At 27.2% G+C, this 19,898-nt stretch overlaps 2 protein-coding genes across 3 annotated transcripts; both read right to left on the bottom strand.

Moving 5' to 3' along the window:
* Positions 1-819: 819 nt before the first annotated feature.
* Positions 820-9,369, bottom strand: LOC118066009 (free fatty acid receptor 4-like). 2 transcript variants are annotated; one of them, XM_035081702.1, is made up of 7 exons: positions 9,101-9,369; positions 6,598-6,738; positions 5,397-5,975; positions 3,288-3,515; positions 2,452-2,634; positions 1,833-2,027; positions 820-1,581 (listed from the first exon to the last, which is right to left on the bottom strand). In XM_035081702.1, the coding sequence occupies exons 3-7, from the start codon at positions 5,511-5,513 to the stop codon at positions 964-966; spliced, it is 1,341 nt and encodes a 446-aa protein (XP_034937593.1). In that variant the 5' UTR covers positions 5,514-5,975; positions 6,598-6,738; positions 9,101-9,369; the 3' UTR covers positions 820-963. The 2 variants fall into 2 exon arrangements, with proteins under 2 accessions (XP_034937593.1, XP_034937592.1); XM_035081701.1 differs by lacking the exon at positions 6,598-6,738.
* Positions 9,370-10,314: 945 nt separating this feature from the next.
* On the bottom strand, positions 10,315-18,593 carry uex (metal transporter uex). The gene is made up of 13 exons (XM_035081783.1): positions 18,067-18,593; positions 16,010-16,286; positions 15,783-15,932; positions 15,482-15,637; positions 15,215-15,403; positions 14,964-15,137; positions 14,027-14,198; positions 13,573-13,764; positions 13,360-13,506; positions 13,133-13,273; positions 12,776-13,048; positions 12,429-12,667; positions 10,315-12,133 (listed from the first exon to the last, which is right to left on the bottom strand). The coding sequence occupies exons 1-13, from the start codon at positions 18,579-18,581 to the stop codon at positions 11,756-11,758; spliced, it is 3,003 nt and encodes a 1,000-aa protein (XP_034937674.1). The 5' UTR covers positions 18,582-18,593; the 3' UTR covers positions 10,315-11,755.
* Between the last annotated feature and the right edge of the window lie 1,305 nt (positions 18,594-19,898).

The raw sequence follows: 19,898 nt of genomic DNA, 5'->3' as shown, positions 1-19,898 counted from the left end.
TTGAATTAACCATAAGTATTTGTTATATTTTTATACAATTTAAATAGTTGTTATAAAAGCTTTTATTAGAACTATTTCATGAATAATAATATCTTACTTAATTCTTAAGTATATTTGTACCTCTCCTATTCTATTTTGTAATTATTTCATGCAAATTTTGAGTCTTTCTTATACTATTTACATAGTAATTTTATATATTTTTAGATTTATCTTAACTATTTTTAAGTCCATATCTAAATTAATAGATTAGTTTCATTAAAGCTGTATGAATTATTTTTTTCACAAATGTAGTTATGATAAATTCTAATGAATTTTTATTTTTAGTATGAAAAATATTCATAAAGTCAATCATTATTCAACTCATTCCCAAATTTACAAATAAACTTCCTCGAATTGTTTAAATGGTAGTTCGTAAATTATCTTCTTTGACTTTAAAGACTTTTAGCTGCGTACAAAGAGTTAGGAATATAAAAAAATAATCTGATTTATGTATACTAATTTTGTTATGTTGGTAAGTTTGTGATGTTTTTTGTGGTTTCAATCCTGAGATCAGAGATCCTACATTTGGCTAAAGGACGCTCGTATAAATAGTTTGTGGTAACTGGACTTGGCTTTATCGCATTTCCCGTAAACAAAACGTCCAATGAATGTACCCGATGGAAGGCTGAATTGCGTCAGTCGTTTAAGATATTACAATGATGCTAATTTTGGATCTTCTCCCTTGACGAAAACATTTTGGTAGATGTCTTGGTAACATTTCTTGTCAATTATTCAATATATGGAATAATTCATGATATGTTTAAATTAAATGACATTTAGTTTCATTTTACAAAATACATTTATTATCCTTAATTGGTTTACAAAATAGAGTATTATTATTGTTGTCTGTAGTGATGGAGACAAAAAATAATTACTTTGTTAAGTTCATCAGTCAATTTCCTCCAAACTTTCCTCTATACCTGGTCACAGCTTTTCTGAATTAGGAACTTCAATAATGCTTCCAATACTGCAAGTTGAACTTTTCTTTTGATTTTTCTGTGTATTCTTCAAAGTTCCACTTCGGGAGTTTCCAAGTCTATCTTGTATTGTTTGAAGATTTTTTGTTCCTTTTCTATTTAATCCTGAAGTCATTTGACCTCCACTAATTCTTTCACCACTTCCAGCTCCATTGCTTATATTCCTTCCCCACAGTTTAGCAAAGCATGCGCGAAAGTTTTCTGAAAAAATCCCATACAGTACTGGATTTATGACAGTGTTAAATTGGGCAATAATTAATGTCCAAATGAAATGATGAGATCGTAAAAAATAATCTGTATCCCCCACTGGTCGACGACCATCTAAATAAATAAGTAACATCACAATTGTGATTGGCAGCCACATTATTAAGACTGCGATAACATTGAGCAAAAGAATTCGGACAACTCTTATGTGTTTATGAAGACGAATTTCTTCATGTTGGGATAAACTCCCAGCACGCCCTTGTCGACTAGTTACTGATGTTGCTGAAGATTTCCTTCCTGCCCATGGCACTAAAGTGCCGACCACTGAAAGCTCAGAGTCTCGTCGAGTTGGATCTTGAGCCTAGAAAGAATAATGGAATTAGTTTTTACGATATCTTTATCTCTTGTTTCTTCTTATCTTTGGTATAAATAGCACATAAAATGTTTTTTTCAATCAAAAATAATTGCCAAAATCTAGGTTAATTATTTTGCATGATTGGTAAATAAAAAAATATATAGAAATTTTTTTCTATTATCTCTGATGTTTTTTTTTCGTACTTTTATAAAGTCAGTCGATATATTAAAAAAATATTGTATTCATGTAATAATCACCTGAGTTACACAAGAAACCGCCCACCGACTTCTAGTGTCAATTATTCTCTGAAAAATTCTTTGATAATGATAAACGAACAAGCACATAGGTAACAGACAAGCGACGATAATCACTGGAATGGTGAAGCAGAGTGAAATATTAATAACTTCACTCTTGGGGAAAACGAGAGTGCAAATAGTTAAACCATTGATTTTCTGAAAGAATAAATATGATAGTAATTATTACTTGATCAAAATTATATGGATATTTTCAATCTGTTAATTAACAATTTAATCCGTAATTTATTCCATGTTAAATAATAAGCTGGTAATTAAGCTTTATTGTGTAATTACATTCTACCTAAATAAAACTTTAATTTTTTACAATAATAACTACAATATGCTTTGACAGTAAATTACCTCTCTTGATTTAATTTAATGCTGTTTTTTTTTTGTTAACAGTATACTTCTTTGATTCATTAATAAATAATAGTAAATGTGGATTATTTTACAGTGATAAATATCACATCATTTTATCATTAGAAATTCTTAATAAGAAATGAGACAATAATTGTTAATTAGAATCTTTTTTAAGACAATGAGATGCATTTTCAGTCATTACATTTATTTAAAATTTTACCTTGACTTGAAACCAAAATGCAGCGGGTAAAAATATCGCTGATCCTATGACCCATGTTATTAAACCTGCTCCTACGACTCTAGGGGCTGTTAAAGCACTTCTATAAGGAATTACTGCCAAACATCTATGTCTGTCCATTGATATAAGCGTTAATGTCCAAAGTAATACAAACCCACATACGAACTGAAAATGAAAAATATTATAATTAAAAAGAACAATCCTCGAAATATTTTCAAACAAAAAAAAAGTAAAATTAGCTGATATTATGCAATTCAGTTTCTATTGTTATACAAATACAAAATGAAAAAAGTTCATTTCAAATAAACAAGGTAGTCAAATAGGTTCTCAGAATTTGGGTTGTTTTAATAATTTTTATTTCAGTTATTTTACGTCAAAAGCGTAAAAACTTGAATGTAAAACAAGCTTTTTATCATTTTTTTTTGTAATTCTTTTTTCTCATTGAAAAATTTTTTACCCGTAAGCAATATGAAGAAAATTTTTTTTTAAAGTCCAACATTCATACAATATACTTGGATACTTTTTTTTTTGGTTTAAATAATTGAATAAAATAGAAATTGAGGTAAAAACAAATTATAGAAGTTGAAATAAATGACGATATCAATAATAGTAAAGCTATCAAAGTTGATATTAAAAATATTTCAAGAGGGTTGGAGTCTTCTGTAATAGTTCGCGTGCGACATATAATAATGATAAAATTGAAGAACAAATATAAGGAGTTTAAGTTTTAAAAATATTATAAAAAAAGAAAACATTTATTTTTATCCCTAATATTGTCATTATTTTATTATTAAATATTATCATGGTTATTTTTTTACCTGAGAGTAGGGTAGCAATTTACATACAGTATCCCCTAGACGCCATGACTGCGAAAGCCTTGTGTATGCTACAGCTGGTACCCCAAGTGCAAAAATTAAATCTGCTGCTGCCAAGTTCACTAGACACAGATTTGTCGGTGTTCGCATTTCTTTATATCTTAATACACAAATAGCTATACCAAGATTTGCTATCACTGCTGCAACGAATGTTACTGCTAATACAATGACCTAAAAAAAAATTTATCAACAAAAGTATTATTTTTGAAGGAACTTTCAAAGCACTTAATTGAAGAAAAAAATTCCTGAAAGAATAGTCAAAAGTAGCTTATGTGTACCTATGTAAAAATACTAATGCGAGGTACTTGACTTTAATAAATAGCATCAACTTAGAAATAACTTCAAACATTGAACAATAACCCCGTATAATAAGTCTTGATATGAACGTAAAATTATTGTGGAAAAGTTGACAGAGTAATTTCAGTCAAGGATCGCGTCTCAATTTTTATTGAAGTAATCAGTTCAAAGAAAAAGTTCGTTACAAATAAAATATGAAAAGGATTGGGTAAGAAGTTGGATATATGATGAAATTAATGATATAAGAAAAAAACTTTCATAAAGCTATTGAAATAGGATTCATGATAATAGTGATATTGATTTTTAGTCCAAATTTTATTTATTCATTTTGCCTTTTTCATGTACAATTTTTTGGCCTCTACTAGTACAAGATGTTTAGATGAAATTAATTGGTGGAAGGTTGAATGTATATGAATGAGTGAGTATAGAATTTATATAAACATGTATAAAAATATTTTTAAAAAAATCTAACAATATCAAAGCTAGAGATTTAATTAACTGACTTGTTCCAACAATCAAAATGAAAAATTTAAAAGATGACATGGCCAAAAGATTCACTGTTTCAAATATGCTTTCAATTTTACCGTACTTTGTAAAATATGTTGTGTATATATATGTATATGTTGTGTATATATATATAAATCTGCGATGTATCTCGAAACTCGATTAACTGTTTACGCAAATAGCAAACGAGAAGTTCTTTCCTTTGAACTATTAAATAATTGGTTGGTATGTATCGAATCAAATGCAAGTTAACATCAAGTCAATTTGGTGACATTTTTTTTTGCAATTATCTATTTACATTGTTACTTTAAACTCATGATTGGTTGTAACATCAATTAATATTATTTTCAGCACAAAAAGAAAAAAAAAATAAAACAAAATCAATTTCCCTCATTAACACTGTAGATTAATTGGAAATTAGCTTTTTAGAGTAACTATCTTTAAGAAGTTTTTAATTCGTTTTTAATTGAGAATTTCCATTTTTAGCTTGTTACATAGAAATTACGAAAATTAGCACAATTTTGTTTCTGTATTATAAAATTGCAGAAAATCTGAGTGTTACAAAGGAAAGAGAAAAATCATCTGTTTAATTTAGATGATAGGTAAAGTTGGTCTTGGATTTTTTTATCGGAATAATACCATTAAGTGATTTCCAATAATTTTAATTTCTTCTATTGTAATATCTACATTTTTTTATGTGGAAATAATTTCCTGTAATTACAGATCATTCGTTAATAGGTGAAAATTTCTACTCGATCTAATAAAATTATATCAACGTAACCGGAAAGAATGCATTTTTTTAGTACTGCACTATCGCTTTATTTATAAAAATTATTTCTCCTTTCTATTATTAATAATTATCTATTTTTACGAAACATTACGGGTTGCAATGATTTATCTTTAGTAGAGGAAATGTATTTTTAGTGTACAGAGAATAGATAATCGATACAAAGTAAGTGAATAATCAACCAAGCATATAAAAGGAATTTTCGAAAGAAATGAAAGATAAGAATTTTGTTTTTTTTTCTTTGTAATTTTTTGTTTGGATCATTTTTATACTTGAGAATATTTCTCTTTATTTTTTGCTTCAACTTCATTTTTCTAGTGTCAAAAGTTTTTGTTAGACAAAGTAAGAAAAGTCTCTCGATTACCCCTAAAACAATAGTTTATCACGATAATGTCATTTTGAGAAATCTTTCGTAATAAATAAAAATAATCTTAAAAAAGAAAAAATTAAAAATAAATATTTACCTCAACAGCACTGGCTCCCTTGCGATCTCCAAATTGACTGTAATATGTAAAGTACTCTCTCGCACCCCAATTTTCATCTTCACCAAATAAATATGAAGAATTCACAGCACCCATCATTTTCCATTCAATTTTTCAATTTTTTCTATTCAATTATTATCGAGATTTTTTTTTAGTTACTTTTCAATCAAGTAACTATGAAATCGAGTCTACGTTTCATTATTGCTTTTTTTCTTTCCTCTTCTCAAATTTTACTTTTATTTAATTGATATCAACAAATATTAAAAAAATCATTTTTATTTCAATTTGCTTGTTCTTGTCATTTTTAATACTCCAAGATGTTTTCAAGATCTCAATAACTGAGTAATGTGGAGGAAAAAAATGTGGGCGAGGAGATAGTAAAAACTAGATGAGCTCGTTCTGAGTTCTCTCCAAGGATTTCAAGATTTTTAATGTTCCTTCTCTATTGAAGCTCAGTAAAAATCCACATAGAAAAGTTTATTGTTAGTTTAAAAAATATCGAGAGTTTTAATGTTTTTAATGACGCAAATTTGTATCGTAAATATCCAATTGTTTATTCTCCTGAAAGTAAAAATTGAAATAAATTTGTTAATTTGTTATTTTAATATGAAAATGTTGTATTTAATTATGATATTTATTTTAATCGTCTTTAGTTTTAATCATTTCATTTATAGTTTAATTAAATATTTATCTTAAAATATGTTATCTAAAGTGTTTCCTTTATTACTAAACTATATCTACAGCTACCATTTCAAAGTTATATCTAGTTAGATATCCTTTCATTACTGTTATTTTACTCTTCACTCTCTCTCATTCATCTTTCTCTCTTCCTTGCACTTTCATTTCGATGTTTACCAACTTTTTAAAGGCGCATATTCAAATACTCATTTGAAATACTGACATGGTATGAGAAAAAAAATATACAAAATAGATTTTGTTATATGCATATTTTTAAAGCATCTCTAGAATGTATGATTTTAAAATATTTAAAAAAAAATGATTTAAATCAAAAGTTATTTTATAAATCACTTCTTTCTGATATAATAGTGTAATGTAGTGAAAAAATTAATTAAGAATTTTAATTCAGAAGTTTATTTACTATAGAAAGAAATTGTATTATAAAAAAAATCTTTGCTCTTATTTTGAAGAAGAAGAAAAAAATAATATTAGCTAAGTTGTATACCTTTTATAAAGTTTATCAGAGTGTGAAATCGACAAGTTTGATCATCCTATATCTCATAGTTGAACACAAAGACAGGGGTTTTACTGTTAACATTTGCTCCTAGCTTGTCTCTCTTATATGTCCTTTGTGAAACTTGTCTACCTATCATTGTTACTTTACTGACAAGTTTATCTCATAATGTTGTTATGTATTTTTTATCACATACTATCGAAACCTTGTTATAATTGTTTTTAATTTAACAAAAATACAAAAATTAAAAAAAATTTATCACTGTAATTTGAATATCTATTTTTGAACACGACACTACAAAAATAACTTTTTAGATAATGAAAAAAAAAATTTATAAACCATTCAACAAGACACACCCATTATCATTCTCAAGTAATTATTACCATCCCTTAATGTGACAGAATGGGTTGGTCTACATTGTATCCATGCATGGCACAGTACATTGAATCTAAAGAATATTTTGCTTGCCATAAGAAACATCAAAGGGCTGCTAAAAGCTTCTTTTCAAAAATTAGAAAATTTATATTGCCCTACTTTAATTGAAATTTCTCAATCCTTTATCTTCTTAATTCATTGTGTTCCTTAGAAAATTATTTTCCATTAAATTAAACCTTTAAATTTTTTTTGATTTGTCATTTTTTAATAATTTATTAAATATTGTGATTAAAGTAGTTTTGGGGTATTAATCACTGTGTCTATTCTCTCGTAAAATAATCGATAATTTGTTATCTATTATTTACATAGTGTATTTTGCTTCATTATTGTTCGTATCAGTTACCCCATTTTTCATTAATAAAAACGAATAATTTGTGATTTAATAAAAAACAATTTAACAAAAATTCTATTTTATTCACTCGTAATATGTGTTATTTATTATTTACTTTATTTACTTCCGGAGTAATAATTTATTAAAAAGTGAATATGATTAATTTCTATGTTATAACATGAAATATTTTAAGAAATCTCATCTTATATTACCGGTATGATGTGAAATGATTAAATGTCAAGTCGAGTAACGTAGATTTTCAAAGACTTGACGTACATAATAATAAAGTGACATTTCAAAAATTAATTTTTTCCTCTTATCATGATAAAAAAAAACTTTTGTCATTAGAATAATTAGCACTCTGATTAATTAAATGACCGAAAAAATGTTTAGCTTCAATACCTTGAATTCTTTCGGATATAGACGAAATTTTTTGGTCTCCTTTTTTTTTATCGCGGTGACTGCCTTGTTAGGACACTCACCTTTTGCAAGGATTTCCGGTTGTCGTAGAGCAACGACTCTTCTTACTAGGAGCTAAGCAATAGATTCACAGGCTGGTCGTTCCTCTCGAGGGTTCTTTCACCCCTCTGGGGTATACAAGTCTTTTCTTTGTTCAAAGATCAGACTTTTTGTTTTTATTATTTCCTCCCTTTTTATACTCTATTATTACAAGTCAACTTACACTCTCTATTTTATAATTTTATTTCAACAGTCATTTCTTATGGGTAAAAATCGTTTATATTTAATAGAGTGCATTTTGTTAAATCATAATAACATTTAGAAATTCCAAATTTATTTTTTCTTCGATTTTCATGCTTAAAAATACAACAAAAGATAAATCTCTGTCATAATAAAAATGATTTAGTGTTTGTAGTGACTTTAAAAATGGTAAGAAATAAGAAATGTTCTTTGTGCTTATATTGTATTAGTTATTTGTTTAAATATAATAAAACCAAAATCATTTTACGATCTAATTTTGGAAAAATATACTTTATCTTCCCTTTATAAATATTAAGATAAATTGTAAGATTTAATTTATTTAAAAATTAAAATTTTTATTTATTTGAAAGTTTTTGAAATAAATTTTTTATAGTTCACTGCATCATTAAGTACTATAAAAAATTTATAATTAAGAAAATTGAAGATCTTTCGATTGAATAAATATTAATTACGATATTACTTTGAAAGATAATTTGTATAATTTTCCTATCGCTTTTCATCATTTCTTTTTTTTTCAAGAAATTTAAAAAAATAAGTGCATAAAGAGTAACTTTATAAGGAAAAATGTAATAGTACTTGAAAGAAAATGTAATATCGCTTGGATTTTCAAGGAATTTATGTGTGATTTACTATTCACAATAGGTTTAATAGAAAAAAAAGAGAAAATATTCTACTTTTTAAGTAAACATGGAAAACATTTTCACTGAATGTCCCTGCAATCTTTTTAAATTTTTTTATATTTATTTTTATTCGTTCTTACTTACGATGAAAATTCTTATATGAAATATTTTAAAATAAATGATACTCGTATTTTAAGTATAGATTAGGATAAAAATAATATTATAGCACCTGTTGAGTCAACTGCATTTTCTTATTAGAGTTAAATGAACGAGAAAATATCTAATAAGAAATTGAGTAAACAATAAAGACAATGGAGGACAAAAGGAAGAAGAAAAATAAGATAAAAGACATAGGTCAAGGTTAAATTAATAAATTTGCAATAGTCACCTTTGCTCCACTTATTTCTACAAAATCACCAGCTATTTACACACTTTTTAATATCAGAATAAATCAATTCTTTTCATTCTTTCAGTTAGTTTTAATTTTCTTAAAATATTCTATGTCAATTTCTTGTACTTTTGAGTTATTTATTTATTTGTTATTAGCAAATAATTCTTCTCGTACTTATAAATAAATTATTTTTTTTTATTCTAACGGTCAGCCTCGGTGTCTTTATAAAGAAAGAGGGACAAGTACTGAAGAATCGTATCGCGCGAACGCTCCTCGCAGACTGACGCGGTTGGGTACTATATACCATTATTCCAACCGTAGGCATCCCCCTCGTTATTGAAATCGAAAAGGGAGAGGGTGACTCAATCTTTAAACTGAATTGTATCTTATGATTTAACGACTTTTTCCTTCAGGTATTTTATTTCGAGAATGGATCTTCAATAAAATTAATTGTCTAGATTTTTCACTTGACAATATTAGTAACTTTTATTTTTAAAGGAATTTAACAAGACTCAAATTTACTTTTCACTTGAAATTCATTAAAGTATTGGTTGGAACAGTAAAAACATAATAACCAAATTTGAAAGTAAAAAATGTAAATTATGAAAGGTAAATTATTAAATTAAATGAAATAATTAACAACTCAATTTAAAATCTGAATTTTATTACTGTAAGTACATAACATTTCGTTAGTTATTTAAATCTATTGAAAAAATGCAAATTTGACTTAGATTTAGTTTAGTTTTTCTTATTTATTTATTCTTTATTTTTTAAACGCATAATTAGTCTCTGAGCTGAAAAATTTGCACATACTGTTCTTGTTCATTTACATACACTTCATAACATGAATTATGATGATTTTTATTTGAATTTTCGTCCTATAGAAATCGATTTAAATAAAATAATTGATTTTGTGATTTTCTTGACGATAATGTATATTACAATATAATCATTCAAAAAAACAAAGTTTTATAAAATTTCATTCAATATGTTATCAAAAAATTTTAGAAAGTCTATTTGACAATAAATCAACATAAATTTTAACTTAAAAATAAAATATATAATTTCTTACTTTAATATCCATGATTATCATTAATTAATAATTATAAAATTTCAACTCTTAAAAAAATCAGTTTTATGTTAAGTAATAATAAAAAGTTTAAATTTAAAAAAAAAACTATCGAAAATATTTTGTTCTAACAATTTCATTTTCAATACATAATTTATTTGGTAGTATCTAACTATAAAAATAAAACAATCTTTATGAATCATGGATAAAATTTTTCTTGAATTTAAATAAATATGACCAGAATGAATTTCGCTGTAAACTGATTGTTTATGTCTCTGAATCTTAAATAATTTAATATTCTACTGGTTCATCTACCATCATTATGATTCTTATTTCTTGTGAATTCGTAAAGTTTTATAATGAATTTCTCAACAATTAAGTTTACTTCATTCACACTCATTCTTCAAAATTCATTAGTAAACTACTATTCGGATATAATAGTGAAATTCAGTATAAAAAATAAAGTATCACTTGGAGGTATATTAAGAAAAAGGCGTATTCTATCACTCAAAATGGTACATTTCATGGCTATATAAAAAAGACTTTCTATTTTAATCAACTCTTTTTCATCTACATCAGAACAAACATTAGCTTAAATATCTATTAATATACAAAGAAAAAAAACAACGTATGAAATACTAATTTTCATATTTTTTCATTTGTTATTATCATTTATTCGTTTTTATTCAAATGACTAATTTATTGTTTAACGATTTGCTGAAATTACTTGCAATCTCCAAAAATGCTGGAATGATATTTACAAGTAATGAAGGATGATCATTAATAATCGATGATAAAATTTTTATTTAGTAAAAAGTTTTCTATTTCGTTTATTATTAATTATTTGTTGATTTAGAAATCGATAAATTGTCGTAAATTTTCTGATTATATTTTTAAAAATATTCCAAAAATTCTAATAAACATCTAATTTAATTAAAAATTGTATGAATAGATTGGTTACTAAAATTATTTATAAATTAAAAAAGTGCTTTAACCAAAAAAAAAGCCTTTACGTAGAGGAATATTTCACTCTTGTTTCATAAATAGTTCTAGTCGAATGCACTATTGATAAAATATTAAGTAATAATTCTTTTTTTAAGTCTATATAAAAATTTTTATGTGCATTATAACGATGATAAATTAATTAATTATGGAGCATTTATAAATTTTGGCAAATATTCCCTGAGCGGAAATGAAAAAATCAAATAACTCGGCAGTAAAATTCAAAAAATTGAATAAGATTGAGTTAATTCTTCTCAACCACATTTAATTAATAAAGTTAATCAAGTAATTATGTAGTTTATTATCAGTTAGTTGATCTAATACTTAAGTATTTTTGTTATTTTATCATCGTATTTCTTCTCACAATTCTTTTTTGTCATGCGACTAATTCATTTATTAAGTACCTAAACTCCTACTTGTAACAGAAAGTGTCATGCTGGCACTTGTTTCATTTTCATTACTTCTTTTTCTTTATTATCTGCATCACCTTGTAGATTCTTCTCACTTTGATTTTCGCTACATTTATTCGTTGTCACTTGTACAGCCGGGAGGCTTAATCCTGCCCAGCCATTTTGTAACTGTTAAGAACGATCTTGTTTAGGTAACAAATTTGTTCGTTCTTCTTCATCAATATTACTTTTTTTTCCAGATAAAAGCCGAGCTGCTTCAGACTGTCGTGATGCTATTTCTGCATCTAAATCTAATTTCCCTTGACCTTCCAATGGACTTGGAATATTTTCTAACTTAGGTAAATTTTTTAATTGTCCATTTGGTTCATTCTTTGACGTTAAAAATTTAGCATTCGTAATGGGGCTAGCACTTACTGGAACGGGCGATGTAGGTGCTGTAGCACTTTTTATCGGCGATTGATTTTCGGGTGATTTTAATTCGTCATCTTTTCTACTAAGAATTGGTGATGGTGGGGTACTTCGATCGTCTTCGTCTAATGAATGAAGGAGCTGAAAAAAAATTGTACAATAGCTTTAATGAGAACTTTTCAAGAAAATTTTAATGCTTTAAATACAGTTTTAATTCATTGGAAAACGTGTACCATTTGTCATTATAGGAACAAAAATTTCCATTGATTGTTTTTAATTATTTCCTTTTTTTAAATAGATCATTACGATAAAATTTATTTTAAAATCGTTAAAAAACAGTTCGTAATTGTTTAGAATTATTTATAGTTCATTGATTATTCTGAATGTGTTCACAAATGGCACATCTATTTTTTTTTTTTCAATTTCTTATCAATACCTTTTCAACTTCGTCATCAAACTGATCATTGCTTGGTGATGGATCCTTCTGGCTACGCTCCAAAAGTGTGGCGCGCTTAGCAGCAAGGTACAGAGATCTTTTAACTTTTAAATAAAATACTTCACTAACTGCTCGTACTGAATAATCAGGAACAAATGTATGACGAAGCATCGCGTCCAAATTTATCGATTGGATGCTTCCCAATGTTTGAGGATTTGCATTTGTGGTAGGGGATTCAGCTGAAAATAATTAATTTTAATCTTTCTATTTACAGATTATATTCATGAATGTAATTTGAGTCTATTGCTACGCATACTCAATTATTATCGTGAATTTCATTTTCTCACCTACGCCAATGTTTGTAATCAATGCTTGACATCCAAAGTATGTAAAGGGTCCACTTTCAAATGTTAAATTTTCCTTTCCTACTGTTACCTCTACTCTTCCCTCTATTATTAAAACGAAATAGTCAACTGGTTTCCCTTGTTGATAGATTATTGCTGCAGGGTCATTTCGTGCTTTGTCTCGTGATTTTACTTTGATATGATATATTATATCCTGTTTTAATAGACGACGTAGAATTGTTTCGGATATTGTATCAGGTTTGAATGGGGGAACAGCTAAAATAGAAATTAAAAAATTAAATATTAGGTAATTAACACTAGCATATTACTAGAATAATATAAAAACAAATAGTTATTTACTTGTAGATAAATATTGAAAAACTGCTAATGTTAATTGTGGTGATATGTGAATTCGTTGGTTTTCTTTTTTTTCAGCAAACACCGTAAAATCTGGCATTTTTGGCCGATTATTTAATCTTTTGCGTTTGCTTCTATTGTCCGCTGTAATTTTTAAATATTGTTTAAAGACAAAAATGAAGTATTAAATGTTTATAATCTTTGACTAGACAGAAAAGAAAAGTTCTTACTGAAAACATCCGTTTCATCCATTATTTCTGCTTGAATCAGTTCTTCAATAACGTCTTCTAGTGTAATCAACCCAATGACTTCATAAAATGGATCACCTTCGCCTTCATTATTGACTCTTTGAACAAACGCCATGTGCCCTTTGTGACCTAATTGATTTTTTATTAATTGAACATCATTTTTTAATAAAAAGAAAATTGTATTGAAATTTATACCTTCTTTAAACTGCTTAAACATGACATCCAATGTAACATCTTCAAAGACAAAGTTACAAGGGTTTTGATAAAATTGACAAAGTGTTTTTAAAGGAGTATTATCATCAGGATCAACAAATGCTAAGTCTTTTATGTAAAGCATTGTAACAATATTATTTCTTGTTCCTTCGTAGACTGGTATTCTTGAAAAGCCTTGTCAGAAAAAAAATTGGTTATTTTTAAAATAAACTGATGACCTTATTAATATATTTATATATACGGTTGAGCGACTTTTTTTATTAATAATTTAAAAATTAAGTCCTTGGTGATAAGTCTTTGTAGTCTTGTGATTAGGTCGATGATTATTTTCCGGTATCACTCGAACTAATTTGATAACTAACACTCATGGTTTTATCTGTTTTCACATGCCTAGAGCAAGATAAATATCAAAACCCGGTTAAATTTCTGCCATTACCTGATTTCATGATCTCCGACACAGTCTCGAAGTCAAGGATTGCATTGTAATCCAACATGTAGACATCTTCAATACGTGTCATTACATCAGCAACTGTTTTCTTCCGCAATTCTAAGGCACCTGCGATTATATTGACCTCATCTTTTTCCAAGTCGTTGTAGCCAGTTGTTACCTGAAATTTAAAGAAACAACATTTATTTTATGATAAAATTTTTATCCTTAAAATATATTCCACCATTGTGAAGTTTGATATTATTGTTATAAATTCATGAAGAAATATTTCAAGTTTAAATCGTATTTTGGAGTTGAACAAACTTCTGATTATAGTCCTACGTATGTTAAATGATGAAAATTTCCTTCTCTTTAGCTACTATAAAGGAATCAAATTGCTGGGTTATCATGATCGTTCGTAGAAATTGGAGAGTCAATAAGTTAAAATGACTTTGCGTGTTCAATTTTACTTTTTGGTAGTTTGCTCCTATATTTTGTTATGTGATACGTGGGTCGTGATAAAAAATATCAAATTATCAATCATAATAATAATGTTGTAATTAAATTTTTTAGTTAAGTACCAACATGTAAAAACAATTCAGTGTTCTCATTTACTGAAGTATTCAAAGAAAAAAACATTGTTGATAAAAATTGAGGAACTTATAAAAGTTCATTAATGTGAGTAAAAATTTCAAAGTAAATAATTGAACAAAACATATTAATTGAACATTTAATTGTATATTTTATTGAATAAAAGCTAATAATGAGTTAATTATTATGTCTTTCAAAGAATAAATATGTAATTGAAAGGTATTAATGACAGAGTCAATAATCAATAGAAAATCAAATCAAGAGAAATAATTAGCGATCTGATCGAAATACTTTCACTGTAATATATAAAATCATCAACTTCCAGAGACTTTCTAACTCTCACAATCACTCTTACCTTAACAAGCTCCTTCAATCGTTCGCGATTGTAAACATTTCCAATTTCCTCGCCCAGCATCAGGTCTAAGAATTTACTGATTGGATAACTAAGTGGAAATGTTATTCCCATTGTTAATTTCGTTATATAAATAGTTTTTGCGCCAACACACAGACCATGTCGACTACAAAATGCCTAAAGTATAAAAATATAACTTTAAAAATTGACCAAAAATTTTTTGAGTCATTTATTTAGTTAAGTGTATTACTTACTTGAGGCGATATTTCACCAAAGATAACGATAGCTAATGTAGAACAAATGACAGCTACTAAACCGGATGTTAAATCATCCAGAAGAATTGTAAAAATTGAATTAACCAGCACATTTGAAAATAATATTGAGCATAATAAATAATTTCCATGATTTCGAACTGGTTGAATTGTCCTTGCATATTTTTTTTCCTAAAGAAAAAAAATTTATCAATATTTTTTGCTTTTATTTTCTTGATTAACATGTGGAGAAAGCATTTTTTTTATTACTTTTTCTGTACCAGTATTGCAGAGGATTTTTAATTCTGTCCGATCCATAGCCATGAGTCCTAAATTTAATCCAGAAAATAGTGCAGAAAATCCCAGACATACTAGTATAATTATTATTTGGAGCCATAGAGGCAAGAATTTTTTATAAGTACGAATCTGTAAAAAAAAGTACATTATTATTCTTATCAGAATACTTTTTCTTGATTAAACAACTTCAATCTAGATATTTATCTAGAGTATAATACTAGATTTCATTGTATATTCATTTATTGCAGTAAAAAAATTCATATTTCGGCTTTACCGCTTTGTAACTCTCTGTGCCTTGATGTACGAACAACGCCTTTTCATCATTTAGTTCAGAGTATTTCGGTTGTTTCACACAAATATAAAAGGGTGAACCCAATGGGAGGGTAACATTGATTGTCGCTGTGTATCTTTCGACATTATAAACCTGAAAAAGAATCGTAAAAAATTAGCTAATTATACTTATTGAATAAAATGGAATTTTTATTCATACTTATTACTCACTTCAAATTCATTGGATTTAATTTTATCACAAACGGTGCCACGTTTTTGAGGAACATCTGTGAAGCTGATTAGCGTATCATTAGTGATTCCAGTACCAAATACTCGTATTATTGCTCTGCTGTCAATCAAAATTTCTGGTACCCCATCATCTGAATAACTTGGCTCTTTATCAGCATATTCGACTCGTAATCCTTCAATTCTTAATTCTTCTTGATGATTTGGATTTTTTAGTTCAATGCCGAAGTCATTAATGTCTCGTTTATTTCGACTTTTTTTTCTATCATTAAAGTACATATAAAAATCGTTAAATATTTTTGTACAGAATTAAAATAAAACATGATAAAATTTTTATTAAAAAAATGTTCATTTTTTTGAGTATTTTCAATAAAGAAACATCATCTGTGTCTATAATAAAGTATTTAATTATTTCATAAAGCGATATTTCAAATTTTTACTTTGTCCTGTATTTAGTGAATTACATTCTTTTTGATCTCGATGAAAACAGAGCAAAATTGTTGTAAACTGAAGAATATTCACTGATTAAAAGTCAACAGAGTACTCAGTGTATGGAAAACATTGCTCAAAGGAATGAGGATTCAAAATATTAGGGTAGGATCCAGTAGTAGTAGGTCAAGGTCACCGGTGACTGTTGATATAAAAACGAGCCCGCCCTACAGAAGAGAGAGAAAGATTCATTCAGACGTTATAGCACCAACTATCGATTGTCTCGAGTAACCCCCGAAAAATGGACTTAACCGATTGCAGAATTACGATGCAGTTGATTCAATTATATCTATAAATATATTTTAGTAAACAATATATTGGTATGTGTTTGGAATTTAATTATTGTTTATGTGACACTGAGTACAAGGAAGTCAATGGGTTGATGACCAGACGATGAATCATCACTCAATCAGAAGAGAAATTGAGAAAATACCACAAGGGCAAGAAAATGAGGAGAAAAAATTGATTTTCGTCAGAACAAAGATTTAAAAATATTTTTTTAATGTGACTTTAAGCAATGACTTTTTAAATTTGGCAGTTTAAATTTAAAAATTATTTTTCAGTCTATACATATGTATAATTGCAGTAATAGTGACGTAGAGAATTATGTGAACTGTGTGAGTAAGTGGTGTCATTGATGTATTCCATAATTCATGAGAATCAATTTGATAGTCTGTAGTCTTTCCTTATCATCTTTTTGTGTAATTTTTCTCTTGAACACTTGCTCACAGAGAAATTATAGAAGATTATATTAATTACAAGTAAATTACAGAAAATTGGTAATACATGACTTCGTGAAGTTAGAAGTCTGGCATATCAGGAATAACAAGATGTAGGCCACAATATCTATTTTTATTCCTAAGATGTTAGACCATCCTGCTTAATTTGTAACCACAAAATATGTTCGGTTCATCTACAAACACGTAAACAATTTTATTTATCATATTAAAAAATTCTAGTAATTTATTTGACACATAATAGTGTCTGGTAATTTTTTTAATAAGCGAACAGTGTGATAATGCTGATATTTATGTGTGTCACAGAGCATTGAACTTGAAGGATTGATGCCTGTGACTCGTAACCTTAACACAAAATGTGATCATTTCAATTTTATTATTGAAACAATAATAAGAGAATAATTTAATTAGTAGTCTCATAAAGAATATTTGTAATATTAATTTTGTTTTTATAGTTTGTTGTTAAAATGCTGGGAGTTTGAAGTTATCAAAATAACTGAACCGTCAATGAACATTTTTAATCTCTGGAATTATATATTAAATTTCAAAGCAAATGGAATTTATTATATATAGACAAGTGTATAACACTTGTTCTCACATGTAAACCTTCATGTTTATATCTGATCCACTCTGGAGTAATTAAATTGTAGCTTAGAAGCTATTAACGATAGACTTTTCAGTTGAAAAGTAGATCTTGTGTTTTAGAACTTGTGTTTATACTATTTTTTGTTGTTTATTTAATATTCATTGATTTATTTATCATCAATAAATAAATTTTCTTCAAAAAGTCGGTGATTAACTGGTTTTTAAACTCACATTTTTACCGCATATGTATCACCAAGATTGGTCCATCGGACGTAAGATCCGTCAATGGTTGGTAGACAAAAATAGACTGTAGTATCCTCAAGACAACAATTTTTTGAGAATCTATAAATGGCTTTATTTTCATTATTATCAGTTCGAACTTTGGTTAAATAATTTTTTTTATTATCACAATTATTTTTGTCTGTCGTCCAACGAATATCGACATTTCGTAAAGAAAAACCAATCACTTCCACTAGAAGTTCATGTTGCGAATGGAGGGGAATATTAGATGGAATATTCAAATTTTCGCGGTTGATTAATCTCACAGAGGTCACACTTGGCGATAAATCAGTTACTGTATCATGTATTGTGAATGCACTTATTTGAGACAATTGAATAAACACAAAAATAATAAATAAAAAAGCCGGCAATCTACACGTTTGACCAACATGTTGCGCCATCATGCAACGAATGGCGTGTGTGTCAGGTTCTTCTATGAAAAGCGGGACCAACCCCACGCTCTTCATCGCACTAGTGTATTTGTGACCTTGAAGCACGTGACTGCGTATGCGCAGTTATCATGTTGTGCGCAATGGAACCGCGGGAATTGTGAACAATTTTTTTTGATTATCACTCATAAATACCGAATTAAAAGTTCAGGTAATATTTAATATTTACTGTCATAATAGAAAAAAATTACGAAAATTCTATCCTACAATTCAAGATTTTTTATATATTTTTTTTAAGGAAGGATCATATGTTTTATTAATTATTACACTGCAAATATAATAGTGGTCTTGTATATTGATTAAATCTAACAATTCGCAACCACAATAATGTTTTTATACAATAGTATGTTTTTACAAGAAAATAAAAATGGATAGACTTTTAATAGAAACTGATTTCCTACGACAAATAGGTCATTGCATGATGTCAAGATTGATAAGTTTATTAAAAAATAGACAACGACTTAGTACTGAAAAAACTGGATTTAAAGCTATTAATTGTTCATTAGAGTTCAATCTATTTTGAGTATTTATTTAATTTTATGAAATTAACTCATGTGTGGATAAGGTTTTTTCAAAGAAATATTTAATAACAACTTAATATTTATGTAATAAAATGAAAACGTCATGATGTGATGTATTTATTAACAACTCACCATCCGATTGTACTATTGTTGATAAGCTACATGCTATTAATTAGTATCTTTACCTTATTATTGTTTTCAGTAACAATAAAACATATAATGTTCAATTTCAATTTATTACTTGAATCGAATATCGAAATTAATTATTAAGAAATTAAAAAGTGTTGAAATAAATAAGTAATTGGGTAGAACAGTTTTACCTTACATTCATCTATTCAAAAAGTTTGCTTGTTAAGTAATAAATAATTGGTTCATTTCAACAAGAAGTGCTCTATTAAAAAATTTGTTGATGGAAATTAAATATTTAAAAAGCTTGTTGAGAGGAAGTAATTGATTTAAAAGAGATAAAATATTTTTAAAGTATGAATAAATTGGCTTTAAGAAGCTGAAATATTATTTAAATATTTTTTCCTTTCCAAACGCGCTTAACTTCTTATCGTAGATCTCCAAAAAGGCGTAGGGTGGCTGGATCAATATATAAACACTGTCTAGCGTTGATATCTATATATTTAATATTTTTTTTAAGTAATAGAAATTCGAAAGAAGCCACATTTAAAATTTTGTCAATAGATTTATTCGCGCATCATTAGAATTGTTCCTAATTTTTCAATTATAGGCTCTAGTGAAATAAAATTTTTTAATACAAGAAAACAGTTTATTTTATTGCTTATTTCTTTTTATTCATTCAATGAAA

This window comes from Chelonus insularis, unplaced genomic scaffold (assembly GCF_013357705.1).
Source record: "Chelonus insularis isolate UGA/USDA-ARS -01 unplaced genomic scaffold, ASM1335770v1 contig_326_pilon, whole genome shotgun sequence".
Taxonomy (NCBI): domain Eukaryota; kingdom Metazoa; phylum Arthropoda; class Insecta; order Hymenoptera; family Braconidae; genus Chelonus; species Chelonus insularis.
This window is presented reverse-complemented; position numbering and strand designations above follow the sequence as displayed.

Excerpts from the sequence above, each read along its gene's own strand:
- LOC118066009 (XM_035081702.1), bottom strand. The coding sequence starts at position 5,513 with ATGATGGGTGCTGTGAATTCTTCATATTTATTTGGTGAAGATGAAAAT. Across the intron at positions 2,635-3,287 it reads AATTGCTACCCTACTCTCAG|TTCGTATGTGGGTTTGTATT; the intron begins GTAAAAAAATAA and ends TTTCATTTTCAG. Across the intron at positions 2,028-2,451 it reads CATTTTGGTTTCAAGTCAAG|AAAATCAATGGTTTAACTAT; the intron begins GTAAAATTTTAA and ends TTATTCTTTCAG.
- uex (XM_035081783.1), bottom strand. The coding sequence starts at position 18,581 with ATGAAGAGCGTGGGGTTGGTCCCGCTTTTCATAGAAGAACCTGACACA. Across the intron at positions 15,638-15,782 it reads GCACAGAGAGTTACAAAGCG|ATTCGTACTTATAAAAAATT; the intron begins GTAAAGCCGAAA and ends TTTTTTTTACAG. Across the intron at positions 15,138-15,214 it reads TTGGTGAAATATCGCCTCAA|GCATTTTGTAGTCGACATGG; the intron begins GTAAGTAATACA and ends TTTATACTTTAG.